General features: G+C 33.6%; 1 protein-coding gene across 4 annotated transcripts in view; it reads left to right on the top strand.

The window, feature by feature from the left end:
- Nucleotides 1-15,207, top strand: part of zip (myosin heavy chain 10) — an 86,507-nt gene extending 71,300 nt beyond the window's left edge. For 2 of the 4 annotated variants that reach the window (XM_072297506.1, XM_019052395.2), the window contains 10 exons: nt 154-339; nt 973-1,167; nt 3,211-3,375; nt 3,647-4,074; nt 4,529-4,671; nt 5,099-5,406; nt 6,179-6,342; nt 7,844-7,980; nt 10,586-10,630; nt 12,494-15,207. In XM_072297506.1, coding sequence (XP_072153607.1) covers nt 154-339; nt 973-1,167; nt 3,211-3,375; nt 3,647-4,074; nt 4,529-4,671; nt 5,099-5,406; nt 6,179-6,342; nt 7,844-7,980; nt 10,586-10,611 — 1,752 coding nt within the window. In that variant the 3' untranslated portion in view covers nt 10,612-10,630; nt 12,494-15,207. Of the gene's footprint in view, nt 1-153; nt 340-972; nt 1,168-3,210; nt 3,376-3,646; nt 4,075-4,528; nt 4,672-5,098; nt 5,407-6,178; nt 6,343-7,843; nt 7,981-10,585; nt 10,631-12,490 lie in introns of all 4 variants that reach the window. The other 2 variants (XM_019052397.2, XM_019052396.2) reach the window with 2 other exon arrangements.
- Nucleotides 15,208-15,517: the final 310 nt, after the last annotated feature.

Raw genomic sequence — 15,517 nt, 5'->3', positions numbered from 1 at the left:
TCAGTAATTTTAACTGGATATAAAATTTCTAGGCACTTAGTTTGAACTTGCTTGTTCTATTTAATACAACAGTTTAATTACTGACAAGATTCATATCGGTTCTCCCGCTCACCATTTCTTTCTAATTTTAACTTTTTCCCTTCCTTTTTTTAGGATATTGAAACTTTCCAAAGGCAGATCGAGGAATTGCAAGCTGCAAATGACAAATTAGACAAATCGAAAAAGAAGATTCAAGCTGAGCTTGAGGATTCAAATATCGACTTGGAAACCCAGCGTGCAAAGGTTTTGGAACTGGAGAAGAAACAGCGAAACTTCGACAAAGTGCTCGCCGAAGAAAAGGTAATTTCTTATAAAACTCTTACCCCCAAAATATTTCCTACGCCCAAAAAGCATGGGTGGAGGAGCAAGTTGTAGCTTTATGCAGAACTGAAAGTCTCCTAGAGTTACTGTCAGGTTCGTCAAATTTGACCCACATTGCAATAGACTTCAGCTTGATTAAATCGTGGAAGAATTTTTCATCTAAGTTTGTCAAACTCGATCAAATTTGTATCGAAATAAACTCAAATCAAGCAGATCTCTGTCTCATCATTAATTCAATCAAATCTTGAATGGTCAAATAAATATTTTGAAACTTCTTCAATTTGTTTGAATTTCCATCAAGCTTCATTGAACTTGATTATATTTTTACCTAATCTCATCGTTTGTTTATCTTCAGTCAACTCGAATCAAATTTTCATTCAACCATGCAAACATTCACTGCTTCTGGTTACTCATTGTTGCACAGCCAGAACGTCGGGAAGCTCTAGAGGTTAAAAGCAATTTGTAAAATTGAAAGCAAAAATTAAGGTTTCGGTCCCCGAAGAGGGAACTTAATCCTACAACAAAAATTTTTATCTAGGTTTAGATAAATATCAAAGATGTGTCTTTATTTTGATCTTTTACAATAAATTTTTATTCTCTTTTGATCTCCAGGCTGTATCTGAACAATTCGCTGCTGAACGAGATGCTGCAGAACGTGAAGCCAGAGAAAAAGAAACCAAGGTCCTTTCATTGACCCGTGAACTCGATGAATTAATGGAAAAAGTAGAAGAAATGGAACGTGCCAAGCGACAGTTGCAAGCAGAATTAGATGAATTGGTCAATAATCAAGGAACAGCCGATAAGAATGTAAGTCTCTTCCTTCATCTTTTAATTGAAAAGAATTTTAATTGAATTTCTCCCTTAAACCTGATATAAAAGAAATACTGTTTTATGATGGGGTCACTCCAAGTAAAAAAAGTTGATGGATTTTATTTTTTGACTAATAAGATCAGAAAATTAAGGAATACAAACACTTTGTATAAAATTTAGTTATTTGAGAATACAAAAAATGTATAGATTCTTAATGGAGAAAAGGAGAACTTTTATCTTCCCGTAGCGCAATCATCTTTCAGCTAAAAGAAGATACAAATTTTAGCACACGGATCTCAGGTCGATGGTCACCAATCAGGTCTTTTTTGTGTCTATATTTTAACCTTTTCTGTCTTTACAATCAAGAACTTGGTAGGCCTTCATTAATTGAAGTGTTCTTATCAATCCCTGTTGGATACACTGTTTTATATGCAGAAAAATATCCAACGTGTACTTTTTTATAATCATAACATTCATGGTTTCCAAGGGTTTGGGAAACCTGAAAAGGCGGGTGATTCATATGAAAAGTCAGGAAATTTTTCGAGTAGCTATCGGCTCAGTAATGTCAACAAGTACTCTTCAAGAGAGAGCCATCTTCCTAGCCATGTCCTTCTTTCGAATGCCTTTTGTCATAATTTAAATCTTTGTAAGATGAAATTTTTGTCAAAAATTCATCAAAAGTAATTCAATAAACGAAAAACAGTTAGTTGAAAGTCTTTTCGAAGGTCTGAAAAATCAAGGAAAAAGCAGGGAACCAGAGAATGGAGGAATTATGGAAACCCTGTTATAACTTGCAATCGAACTACTTTTTTCATTGGTATTTATCATATCCTTTATCTTGTTCTTGCTCTCAGGCAGAGGTAATTCAAAAGTTTACTCCTATTTCTTTTCATTTTGTAACAATAGTTTTGCAGCCTCTTTGCCTCACATTAAAATATTGCGTCGTTCGCCACCGATATTTAATTCTTTAAATTTTCTTAGTGTAGTCTTGTACGCAAATTAGTTCTGTTACAATAAGTCTTACCACCACCGAAACAAGAAGTTTAGCTCCCATCCTTTTACCACAGTATCATCCATTTTTAAAAAGTATTTATTCTCCCTATATTTTGGCAATAGCTTCTGCATTCCCTAATTTATCGACTCATTTTTGTTTTCCTCCTTTGAACCTTTTTAACATTTAAATTATGTAGCTATTGCCACTGAACCCTCTGTTCAGTCGATGAACATATGTGAGCTAGCTTTGCAGTCTCTCATGAGAAGAAATGGCTTGACATTGATTTTTGTAAATTATGTCTCTGTCTTTTATTTGATTACATAATGGTTGCAATACCATTTCTGGTGTATTGGTTGTAACTGGCTTCATGATATTAGACGGCAGTTTTTTTTGGTGAAGACAGTTCCTGTGGAGTGTTGAGATTTTCTTACGAAAGGACCGAGACAGCCCATTAAATTGAAATTAATAATCGTGGACTTCCTTGATGATAAGAATTTTGTGGCTGGAACATTTCAGAAAAATATCAACGCAGCATTTTTTTTAAACTATAATTTGACATGAAATCCTAATTATGATTGTACTTTGAAATATCGTTGGATGAACCTCTTCCACTTTTAAATCCAAAAGAAAAGTGAAGGCAATTCAATTCTTTTGATCATTGGTGCCAAAAAAAGCAATGTGTTGAAGTTATCAGTTCAAAATTTGCCATCCTACCTACAAGCAAGTGGTACTATTTAGACACCTTCCCCTTGACCTCTGGAGGGTTTTAGATGATCTTCATCTCTGATAGTTAAAGAAAGTTTCCTTGCTTCAGATTTTCAAAAGTTGTTAAGTTTTTTCACCGTTAGTCTCCTTTCGATAATGAATGCTACGGCTTGATTTTTGCTGAATGTCTTTGTAACTTCAGCCAAGTGCATTGTATATTTTTAAGGAAGCATTCAGTTCAAACATTTTACCGTTTCTTTTTATATTGGTCATTGGTAGTTGTATTTAATTTAAACCTGTGTTCAGCGTTTATTTTTTATTTTATCTTTTTTGTCCCACAGGTTCATGAATTAGAGAAAGCCAAACGTGTCCTTGAGTCACAGCTAGCGGAACAAAAAGCTCAAAACGAAGAACTAGAAGACGAACTTCAAATGACTGAAGATGCCAAGCTTAGGTTAGAAGTCAACATGCAGGCTTTGAGAACACAGTTTGAGCGTGACCTGCAGGTAAGCCATAAGTCCTAATTTTACCCAAATATCTTAGATGTTGACATAATAATAACCATGAAGTATTACTTCCCCCACTTATGAATCCAAAAATTTCTCAAGCTCATGCTGGTGTGCTTGCTTAAGTTTCATTATATATTTAAAATGACATGTGACTAAGAATATTGCTTTATAAGGAGAAAATTGGGTCTAATTTCACCTGAGGGTGTTGCATCCTTCTCAAACTGCATTATTTCGATTGTCTTTTCAATATTGTCCTCTCTTTTTTTAGACGAAGGAAGAACAAGCTGAGGAGAAGAGGCGAGGTCTTCTCAAGCAGCTTCGTGACCTAGAGGCCGAGCTGGAAGAAGAACGTATGCAACGTGCTGCTGCTCTTGCCTCGCGCAAGAAGTTAGAAGCCGACTACAAGGATCTAGAACATCAACTTGAGATGCACAACAAACTCAAGGAAGACGCCTTGAAACAGCTGAAGAAATTGCAGGCTCAATTGAAGGATGTTTCTCGGGACGCCGAGGAAGCACGTGCCTCTCGTGATGAATTAGCCGCCAGTGTGAAGGAGACGGAGCGTAGAATGAAGAGCTTGGAAGCTGAGCTCATGCAGATGGGTGAGGATCTGGCCACCTCTGAAAAGCAGCGTCGTGCAGCTGAAAGTGAGCGTGATGACCTACAAGAGGAAATTAATAGTAATGCTAACAAAGGGTAAGTATTGTGATCTTCAAAAAAAAAAAAAAATTGCAAAGAGAGTCCTTTTTCTCAACTATTTCAGGGAAAGAATTTATTGATAGGCATTTTTATGTATTTTTGCAACACTTTCCTATGTTGATATATCTCATCAAACTTTTCACATGAAGAACAACCTGTTTTCTCATCTCTTATACAACCAAGTTTTTCAGTTTTTTTGTCCCAAACTTTTTATATAATGTTGCTACGAAAAAAATATCTTAAGTATTCGTATCTTCACTAAAGGGATAACAGAATGAGAGAAAAATGGAATTAAATACATTGGAAAAAAATTACACGCTTTTATGAATGCTTAATTTTCTCAGTTTATACTACTTTGTTTGTGAGCCTTTTCATGTAGCCCTATGAAGGTGTAATGAGTTTTTTTATTTTATACTGGTCCAACAATTAATTTTGCTGTGCATTTTTTCAGAACCTTACTTATTGATGAGAAGCGTCGTCTTGAAGCTCGCATCTCTGCTTTAGAAGAAGAATTAGAGGAGGAACAAAGCAACTCTGAAATCTTAATGGACAGAGCCCGCAAATCTCAAATTTCAATAGAGCAACTTACAACTGGTGAGTTTAGTTGATTTCCATCCTAAGATTTCAGAATTTTACGAATTTTAAGTTATCTTGCAAGATAGACACTAGTAACAGAAATGTGCAAAAAACTGTCAAGTATCAAGAATCATGTCTCATTTTTATAAAAGTAAGATGGCAAGTCGTCCTGTTCATGCTTATATTGTTTTAATTTGGCATTATCATAAGTAAATTTTATGAAATGTGTTTATGGAAACCAAGTTGCTCAAAAACAAAAAATCTCCGTTTGGTCCTCATGAGAAAGAAGTGAGTCAGAGAGTGTTCAATAAAAATTTTCTTTTTCACCAAGAATTTACTCAGAGTCTCAAGTAAACATCATGTTTTGTCATTGAGCAAAAAAAATGTTTTTCCATTTCACTCATCACCTCATAGCTCTAAGCACAGTATTGGTTGCTTGTTTCAGATTTGGCTAGTGAGAGATCAACCACTCAAAAATTGGAATCGAATAGAATGCTCCTTGAAAGGCAAAACAAGGAATTGAAAACGAAACTATCAGAATTAGAAACAAATCAACGCACGAAAACAAAAGCAACAATCCAAGCGCTGGAATCGAAGATCGCCACATTGGAAGAACAGTTCGAAGTTGAAGCTAAGGAAAGACTCGCACACCAGAAGGCCAACCGCAAATTAGACAAGAAATTGAAGGAAGTTTTAATGCAATTAGAGGACGAAAGGAGACATGCAGATCAATACAAGGAACAAGTAGAAAAGGTAAGTCATTGAGCGCTGATTCTGAATCATAAAAAGAAGTAAAAACATTGCTCCAGAAAACATCCATACAAATCAAGCCACTGTGCTAAAGGCATAGGTTCATCTTTTCTGCCTCCTTACCCTTTCAATGTGATTAAGTACTGAATTATTGTGTTTTTTTCTTCAGTTTTAACAAAAGTTATTATTTTATACGTTCATCGCCAGTTTTATGATTGCTGTTGTCCAGTGGGACTTTTGCCCCTATTGGATGTAATGCCTGCTCATTTAGGAACAGTGTAAAGAACTGAACGTAGGATCATTTTCCTTATCATCAATAGTTTTGTTATTTTATCTCATTATTTCGTTTTCGTCAGTTCGTTTTCTTTTTTACAATTATTATTTAGCAAAAAGGATGGCATATTTAATATGAGTAAATAGATTACAGTACTACCAATTTTCAATATAACAGATTTTTGCATATATTTAAAGAACTATCCTGATTGAGAAAAATTGTATAACAGTTGGGTACCGAAATTGAAAAAATTAGATAAAGAGTCTTCCTTCTTTTTGTTTTCAAAAGCGTAGTCATTTGCAACAATCACAGACCCAATCAGAATTTGTGTGTAGATCTGGTTATTTGACTCACCTTTCTTCTTTCATTTCAACTTGCTGATAATTAGTGGTCGATTGCTGTATATTTTATGGCATGATATATTAGAAAATAAAGCGTGTAACCAGATGCCGAACGATATTTCTCCAGCAGTTTTCTCATTTGCTCAATTTTCATTTTCAGGTTAATACAAGAGTGAAAACTCTGAAGAGACAATTAGATGAAGCTGAGGAAGAAATCAGCAGAGAAAAGACGCAGAAACGTAAAGCGCAGCGAGAGCTGGAGGACATGCTCGAGTCTTATGAGGCTATGACGAGAGAAAATAATAATCTGAAAAACAAAATCAGGTAAGTCAAAGGATACCAAGCAATTGTTGCTCCTAAGAATTGCAAGGCTAGGTTGGGTTAGCATATATCAATATTAAGCAACAATATCCTTATTTCCATTGTCAGAATCATCATGTTTAAACATAATTTGACCAAATTCCTGCTATATTGAAACAAATTTTTTTTTCCATTTATATCTCCATGTAGATTAAATTTTATTTTGAAAATATCTATGAGCTGAAATCAACAGAAAATTAATGACAACCTCAGGAAACAATGAGAAAATGGAGAAATTAGATTGGTGGGAGCAGGTGGCTGGTACGGACAAAGGAGTCAATTGATAGACTATCTAACGGCAGACAATGTGAGACCCCTTTGTTAATCCATCATTTTGCCCCTTATTCCTTAACAACCACCTGTTCCGCTCAATAGGAATGCTCCTTTTCTTCTTTATCTATTGCTTTTTTTTATCGATTCAATTAATCAATCTAGAGGAAAGATTCAGCAAAAGCTCAAAATACTCAGATTTATAAGCTTTCTCTAAGCCTCTTAAAGCCTGTCACTTATAGAAATCACTCAGGTGTCCTAATTTAATTGGTGATGTGCAGTTGTGTTTATTGTACAATGGACCACTAGACAAGGTACGAATTTAAGCAATCTGATACATGTTTCTTAATCAGAATTTCACGTAGAACACGATTCACATTATGAAAATTACCGAAATCAATTTCTAACGAAGATATTAACGTTTTTATTTCGCACTGATTACGAGGAATTTGAACTGCCCGCTCACAAGAAACTCAAAGCTCTACGTGAGTCAAATCGCGCACTACAACGGTTTCAGCAAGCTTCTCAATCGAGCAATGTTCATTTTCCACCATGTGTTGTTCAAACTATTGGTAATTTGCTATAGCTGAGCCAAAGTGTCAAGATTGAAGTTGAAGATTTTTACATCGCAGAGACTGTCATGATAAACATTTAGCGCGCGATGTGAATCACGTAGAGCATTGAGTTTTCATGAGCGGGTGGTTTGAATTCACGCATCAAGAATCATTAAATATCTTCGTCAGGAGTTGATTTTGGTAATTTTCGTTGTGCGTATCGTGTTCTACGTGAAATTTTGATTGAGAAACATGTATCAGAATGCTGAAATTCGTACCTTGTCTAGTGGTCCATTAAATAGTAATGCTTATTTGGATTTAAATTTTTGGAAGTTTTCATGCAATGGAAAGATAGTAATAGCGTTGCCTCAATTGCTAATGAGGATTCGTATTTGAACCAAAACTGAACACAGCTTGATCTATAGTATAGTTTAAATTAATCTTTGACAAAAAAAAAAAGTTACCCTATATTTGTTCAATGATTATTTTTATTATAGTTAAAATGTTCTTGCAGCCATACTTATGGCAGGACCAAGAATGCGAGGTTATTCTTTCGAATATCAATTAGCCCACAATATTCACTCAGCATTTCATGAATGTTCCTCAAATATTTGACACTTAATTTTCTCCTCTCACTTCAGGCGCGGAGCAACAGGAATTGGTCTCAGCTCAACGCGATTGGGTAGTGCCAAACGAGGCTCGGCAGCATCAGACGATTCCGTCATCAACGACGAAACGCTGGATGTGAGCGATGTGAAACCTGAACCTGCCCAAACAGGTAAATAATTATCAGATTTTAGCTCCTTTTCAAAATTTTGTGTGGTTTTGTGGCCAGATTTTCTTCGTTCTGTGTTCGTCTTTGTGTCCTCTTTGTTTTACCTTCCCTCGGCCTTGGTTTTTTCACCTTTATTATTTTTGCCAGTTTTGCAAGGCACTCAAAATTCCGTTTTGAATCTTTACATGTGACAAACTTTCTTAGTTCTTTCTGTGACATAGTCACTTTTTTTTTATCATCATAGTAATTTCACTATCGTTACTCGTAAAAGAACTTTTCAGTAGCTTGCTTTGTTACGTTTAGCGAGTGGCTGATCATCTGTCTGTTGTGCACAGCTTTGAAATATTTTTTTAAGCTTTAAAAACGTCTGGTCTCTGCTGTGAAGAAGTACTTTCTCATTTGCTTGCTTTGAATTTTTCATCTGGGAAGCCACATTTTAATTGGAAGCTGCATTATTGAATAAGTTCAGTAAACCAGTACTTTTAAAGAAAAAGTTGACAAAATCTATGCATTTTTTTATGAAATAAAGTTCCAAATTCCAATTGTTCGAACATTGTTTTGGGTCGTAAGCATACAACTTTCCCTTTTCCAAAAGCTGCTGAATCTGTTCATTGGAATGTGATTTTTTTCCATCATATATGCTAGTCCCTGAATACATTCTGAAAATTTGGGTACCAATAACTAGGTAATAATTCGTACTCAAAGGTGATCAGAGCCTTGTCAGTGTCATCTTTCTATAGTTTTATCTAAATTAGCTCTATAGGAAGATCCATAGATCCTCCAGATCCATAGGAAGCAGTAATAAGCATAACATTTCAATCACGTTCGAAAATAAAGGCATTTAAGGAAGAACTAAAAATATGAATTACTTTTAATCCAATTCAGATTAGATTCCTCTCGGAGATAAAAAAAAAAAAAAAAAAGTTTGGTTTTTCTCGAAGCAACCTCAGATCAGACTTCAGTGAAATCTCCTTAAATCGAACTACAGTTAAGACAAAATCCTGCTAAAGTCAAAAAAAAAAAATTTTAACCGCCGTAAAGAGCAATATTTATAAAAAACCGATGTTGAAGACAAATCCATCTCTTTTGTTGAGGAGAAAAACCTGTTTCAGTCCAAGAAGAATTTTCGGAAAACCCAACAAAAATTCGATTTTGTACCCGAAAAATCAAGGGGAAGGAATGATTTTAAATGAAACCAACGTTTCAAAAAAATATATATGATGAATCACCTGTATTTTTGAAGGAAGTTTAAAAGTAAGAGCTTCAAAAGCTGTGACTTTTGATATCCTTTGATGATTTGTTGATGTTGATGCCACTTCACATTTTCAATTTAAAAATTTTTGCTCCATCAAATTTGATCAACAGATTTAACTTGAGAATTGTGAAACATGAATAACTTGGAGATTGAAGTCTTAAAGTTGGAGGAGTTTTAAATGAGCATTAAAATCTGAAGAAAAGTAAAGTAATGAGATGAAACAAGAGGCTAAAAGGGGTGAAGCGAATGAAACGGAATGCCACTCAAGTAGAAATTTCCTTCAGTCTCTACATAATTCGACCGAACGAGATTTTACTGTGTCCTCGTAATCTTAGAACAGTATTTTGAGCAAGGAGTCAATTTGGAATTTTTCTAAGGGATCTGCCGTGTAAGCACCTAGAAAAAGTGCCTTAAATAATTCTCAAGTTTTCTTGTAATTATGTAATATTTGTATAAAACTCGTAACTTAATGAAGTAACAGCTGTATAAAGCCATCATTTTTTTTTAGGCAAAACGTTTGTGGAAAAGTTATAAACAACACAAATTTTGAGTGTCAGTCTCTCTAATCATTTACTTTTTTTTTTACAATATAATCTTTCATGGTAACTAACTTTCAGCACTAAGAAATTTTACAGGTCTACGAGTTTATACCTAGTATGAGGGCTTAAAGAACAATCAGTTGTAAATAGAGATTTCTTCTCTTCAATTCTGAGTCTCAAATTTTGCATAACTTAAAGAAAATGTAACTAGATCGCTCTGTAAGTATGTAAACATAATCCTGAAAAGAGATCTTATATTCCAGGGAAAAATTTTCCTTAACTTTTCACAAATGCATAATTAATGAAAAGGTGGAAACTTCAGCTAGAGTTCGATCCTTACAGTTTGATTTTGAGAATTGTAAGAGAAATTGAAATTGAAAGAGATACAAGTCCTGAACTCCTGAAGCTCCAAGGCAAAAAACTATTAGGTTGTAGAAAAACGCGGTTTAAGCTTTTGTAAAAAGATACTGAAAATTTTCTTCTGGATTATAAGGTCCCTTTTCATTGATCCGGTCACAAATACAATTTTCGAAAAGCCACTTAAGTATCATTCTTTTCTTTCTGGCGTATACTTTTTTTTATTTTTTTATCCATTCATTTTCTCAAGTTGTGAGCATGACAGTCTGTTTTCCAAAAAGTATTCTTTTTAAAGCGCTTTTGGGTTTATCTTTTCCGAGATAGCAGCACTCATTTCTTGAGTAATATATGTCTGCGGTTTGAAAAATAGGGAACACTACCTTGATACCTACTTTCATATTATTTTCTCTCGCATTCATTAATTTGGCGTTTCCGCACTGTTCAATTTGGCTCACAGGCAACGAGGAAATGTGGGCACGCTGAGTCACTCAAAATTTTTATGGTAAGACTCATCGAGACAATTTAAACGCCTAACTCACTTCAATTTCTTGTCAAATATTTGCCATTATTTTTCATTGCAATCTTTCTTTATGCTATAACTATAAAAATCGCCAGCTGTTGTAAATACTGAATGTCAGAGCTCTCTTCCAACTTATTTACAGCATGAATACTCAATTGCTTTCAATTTTATTGCTTTATTTTACTTAATGTATTGCACCTTGCACATTTGCTGACTTAATCCTAATAAACAATTCCATCATTACCATTTGAGGAGGATAGCAACCCAAAATAAATTTCAATATTGTATCGGAAATTGATGGTCAATACAGTGGGTAGACTTATCTCAAAAATCCTAAGAGAAAATCATGTTTGAGTTTCAAATTAGTTTGAGTCATTTTTAGGTTGCTGGTCTTGCCAACAAGTGTGCTTGTCTTGCTGTGTAATCCTTTGGGTTTAGTTCTCATTTTCTTTGATTTAATTCCTTACTCTTCTTTTTGTAAAATCTTTAAACGTAGATCAGTGTATAAACCTATAGCTGGTTGAGACTCTCTTTATTGTTCATCATTGAATTATGATTCTCATTATAGTTTTTTCTTATGTCTTCTCTTAAAATCATCAGTTGGGGGGAAAATATTGTATTTGTAAATTTTCTAGGGAAAGAAACAAAATAAGATATATTGTCGAAAACTGCTCTCAATGTATCACCTAAAATCATATTTATTATCATATTATTTGGATATATTTTTCATGAATTAGCCTACTGCATTTCTCGTTGCCTAATTTTCTTTCATGTTTCATTTGTTTAACAGGGAATTAAGACTTAAAACACCCTTAAACTCTTTATACAACCCTAGATTATTAAAACGTATGCTCAAAATTTCAAGTCTCAAGTGTTTTTTAATTTTCTGTTTTAAAAAAGAAAAAACTGCAGAGAAACTTAAGCAATGTCTGATGCAGTTAGGATGATTCTGGCTAAACATTCCTCAGCCAATGAGTAAATTAGGGAAGTAAAAAGAAAAGAAAAAAAAAATTAATAACAATTACTAACACAAGTCAGTTTAATGCATTATTATGTTTCGGTGAATGTTAGTAATGAGCTCACATCACTAGAATTTCTAATTTGGTCAGGAGCTCAGTTTTTCAGGTCTGTCTTCTGAATAGAGCCAGCAGCTTGAGTGGTGAACTTTTGTGTTTTCTTTGTAGACTAGACAAGACTGAGGTGAAATGGAGCCATATGATAGGTCGTCTATGTCGTTTGGGCAACTGAAGTAGCTGTTTATTGGGCCAAGTAATCAGCTGGTTATCAGCCAGGAAGGAGTTGCCTTTAGCTAGTTGATCATTTAGCCTGATGAGCAGCTTCTCCCGTCACTCAAAAATACAGCCGACTAATCATACAGGTCCATTTCACATCAGTCTTGGCTTTTCTACTAGGAAAACACAAGGATTTCAACTATCAGGCTGCAGGTAGACCTTCAGGTAACACACAGCACACATTGGAGACTAATTTCAGTTCAGGAAAGCATGAAGTAAATTTGACACAAGTGCTTGTCTTCTTTCCTCAAAACACTTTTCTCCTAATTTTTACTAATCAATTATGAAATTAAAGGAAATGATATGCGATAATGTGGTGGATGATTGACATATTTTCTCAATGGGAAATAACACTGTTAAAATTAGACTCAAACAATTGATGTTTGGACAGATCAAACAACCTCCTCTGTTTTACAATATCAAATCATGTAAACATGATTCTCAACTGGTGCGTTGTATTTGTCGGTACTAATCACATTTGAAAGATTTCTAAGATACTGAGTGATTAATCCTTGATGTGCTAATTTATGTTATTTCTTCTCTGATCCAGCAGGAAACTGAGCAAGCTCTGAACTCGTGTACATAACATTCAGTCAAGGAAAGCAATCGCAAACTGCAAACTCTCGTACTTAATCTTGGAATTACCTCGTGATTCAAGAATCGGCAAAGCAAACCTGCAGGTTGCATCCTGTATTCTGCGTTGTTGAATCTAGTTGTCTTGTTTTAACATTTTTTTGTATATTTTTTTAAAGTCTATCCTGCACCCTGTATTCGAACTTTTCATATCAGAGGCTTGAGTCTATTGTCCAGCAGTATCTTTGTATGTCGGATGTCTGTACGTCTTACAAATTCTCTGCTGTCAATAAATTTCTGTATAAAAAGAAAAAATTTTAGTGATGAATGTATTATTTATTCCATTTTTAGGTTATTTAATCTTGTAGATAGGGAATAAATTAATTTAGTTTAATTTGAAAAAAAAATTGAGCTGATTAAATACAATCAAAGTTGAAGTTTCAACAAACTCAAAAGTCAGTGAATTATTATCATTATTAAATGTTGTCTTGAGGTATCCCGTATTTCTTGCCGTGAAATGAAGGGAACAATCTGATTGTTCTCTCCCCTTGATTTCCCCTATACTGGAATGAGGGGAAATTACTTAATGCTCGTTTGCAAGAATCAATGTTCCATTTAATAATGAACTTGTGTTTTCTTCTTTCTCAACTTTCATATTTTTGTACTTTTCTAAATTTATTTTCAATTTTCATGTGAATCATTGTTATCTTTTTTTTCTCTCTCTTTTTTTATTTCCATTTATTTATTTATTTTTTTTATCGTAAAGAGAATCAACTCTATTTTTTTAAAATTTAATTTAATTAATGTTAAGTTTTGTTTTATATATTTAGTAACATTCCTCGACTAGGTTGGCTGCATTTAGACTTTTTTAACATTTTTACTCCTTATTTTTGTAAACCGTTATTTTACTACTCCTCGGGTCCTCCATTTGATCGTTTTTGATCGATTTATTCATTGAGTTGTTAATATCATAACTTGCAAAGAAAAATATTGCATTGGAATTTGTTCACATCTCTCGTAATGTTTAGAAACTGTACGTACAAGCGCATTTAAGCATAAGTCTCCTAACAAAAATTACACAAAAGTTATGTTTAAATACACTTGTATATTAATTTTCTAAATTCATTGAAGCTGACACTTTGAAACCCCCGTTACATCGAGTCCCTATTAATTTTGTGTCTTGAGTCATAAGGAATGACTTGTTATAAAACTGAAAATTAATATTTTTGCGTAAAGAATTTGGATGACAACAGCACATGTAACGCTAGAGGTATCAATCTGTAGCTTCGTTGAAAAATGAAACAGAGTAGGTAAATTCCTTCTCGTATTATGTTTCTGAAATTTCGAAAGTTAATCATGAGCGAGCTTGTTTTCGAAGTTTTGTCATTTTGATGTTTAAATGTATTAGCAAAGGTTTATCCCTGGCAAAAGAGAAATTACCTCAATTGTACCTTTTCTCGGCTTTATCAAATACCACAACTTTCGCCTAATAATTTTCAGAACAAGTGTGCTCAAGGATATTTGCTCAAAATTTTAGAATTCTGGTGCAAACTAAGACTTTAACTAAAGCTTTGTAAAATTATCAATAACTTAGTTTTAATTGGCGAGACAGAACAGCCGAAAATTGTCCCTCCATTATTTGTTAAGCGTGCTTCTGCATGAACTACAATTGCAGGGCATCGCTCTAAGATGTTAGTCTTTCATCGAAATGAATCAAAAGTATTTATGTTTCAAATCCTGTGGTATCTATATTCTACTCTATTCCACTGACACTATTTTCCTCTAGATAAAGTTCTGTATCTCTGGGTCTTTGGTTTTGCTAATTTAAGTATCAAAATCGTGATTACCGAGTGTTTAAAAGCAAAAGTATCCACAAATGATAATGTGTCTTTTGCAGTTTGAATCACATTCAATAAGGACTGTTTTCTTCACCTGTGTAGCCGGTTTATCAGGATAAAGATTTCGCAACAGTGAAAATTTTCACATTTTAGAATCATGAGTTGTCATTGTTTTTTACTGGTGATGTGACAATGATAATTAATATATTCAATTGTAAATATTTTATTTTTTTATTTGTCCTCTAAGCATTTTTTTTTATTTTTTTTTTCTAATTTATTCTTTCAAACTTGCTCAGTTATCGACGAAAACCTCATGAAAAGTGCTTTAGAGTTAATCAAGTACATAACTAATTGTATTTGTTTGGTTGTAGTTTCTCACTCTTCTTGCAAAAGCAGCAATTCTTTGTTGGTTTTTTCTTCAGCTGACTTTAACCTATTGTCAACGCTGTAAATCCATCAACGTCTTGCTACGATCTTTGAAAGTTCATCTCTTGATAAAAAAATAATACACTTAAAATCAGAATGCATTATGTAATTCGTCTTAGTTTTATCCATTACTCTCGTGTCGTAAAATTTGTGGTTCTGAAAGATTTTCCCAGAAAAACATGAGATAGATTTGATCCAATTATATTCCAAATTCTTTCTATTTCAATTTGTAACCACTAGTGTCATAAAGTTTATTAACCATGCCTTGTTAATACTATTTTATTACTATGATCATTATTTACTATTATTTTTTTATCATTATGATTATTATTACGATTACGATAATTATTTTAACACCATTATTGTTAATTTTTATTTATATTTAAAGAATAAATTTTTTAAAAAAAATAAAATAATCTGAAAAACTGTGGATCTTGTTAGTTATTGTTTTATCCTCCCTTATGTGTGGAATTGAGCATGGCATTTGGCATTGGAATGTGCCATTGAATCCAACTGATTTTGCATGTTTTTTGTTTAACGAAAAATTTCAGGCAGAATACTTTAAATTTTTAATCAATGAATTCATGGATAGCAGTACAATCGACCCTCGGTTAACCGCCGATTTGTGGTGGAGACCCGCATTAGATACTGCCAGATAGTTGAAAATCCTAAGAATATGTTAGAAATAATGAAAAAAACCGTTGAAATTGACCTCAGGATCTGAGAGTGTCCTTAAAAAT

The sequence above is a fragment of the Bemisia tabaci genome, chromosome 2, assembly GCF_918797505.1.
Source record: "Bemisia tabaci chromosome 2, PGI_BMITA_v3".
In the NCBI taxonomy this organism is placed as follows: Eukaryota; Metazoa; Arthropoda; class Insecta; order Hemiptera; family Aleyrodidae; genus Bemisia; species Bemisia tabaci.
Note: the sequence above shows the minus strand (reverse complement) of the source record. Positions and strands in the feature narration are given on the sequence as shown.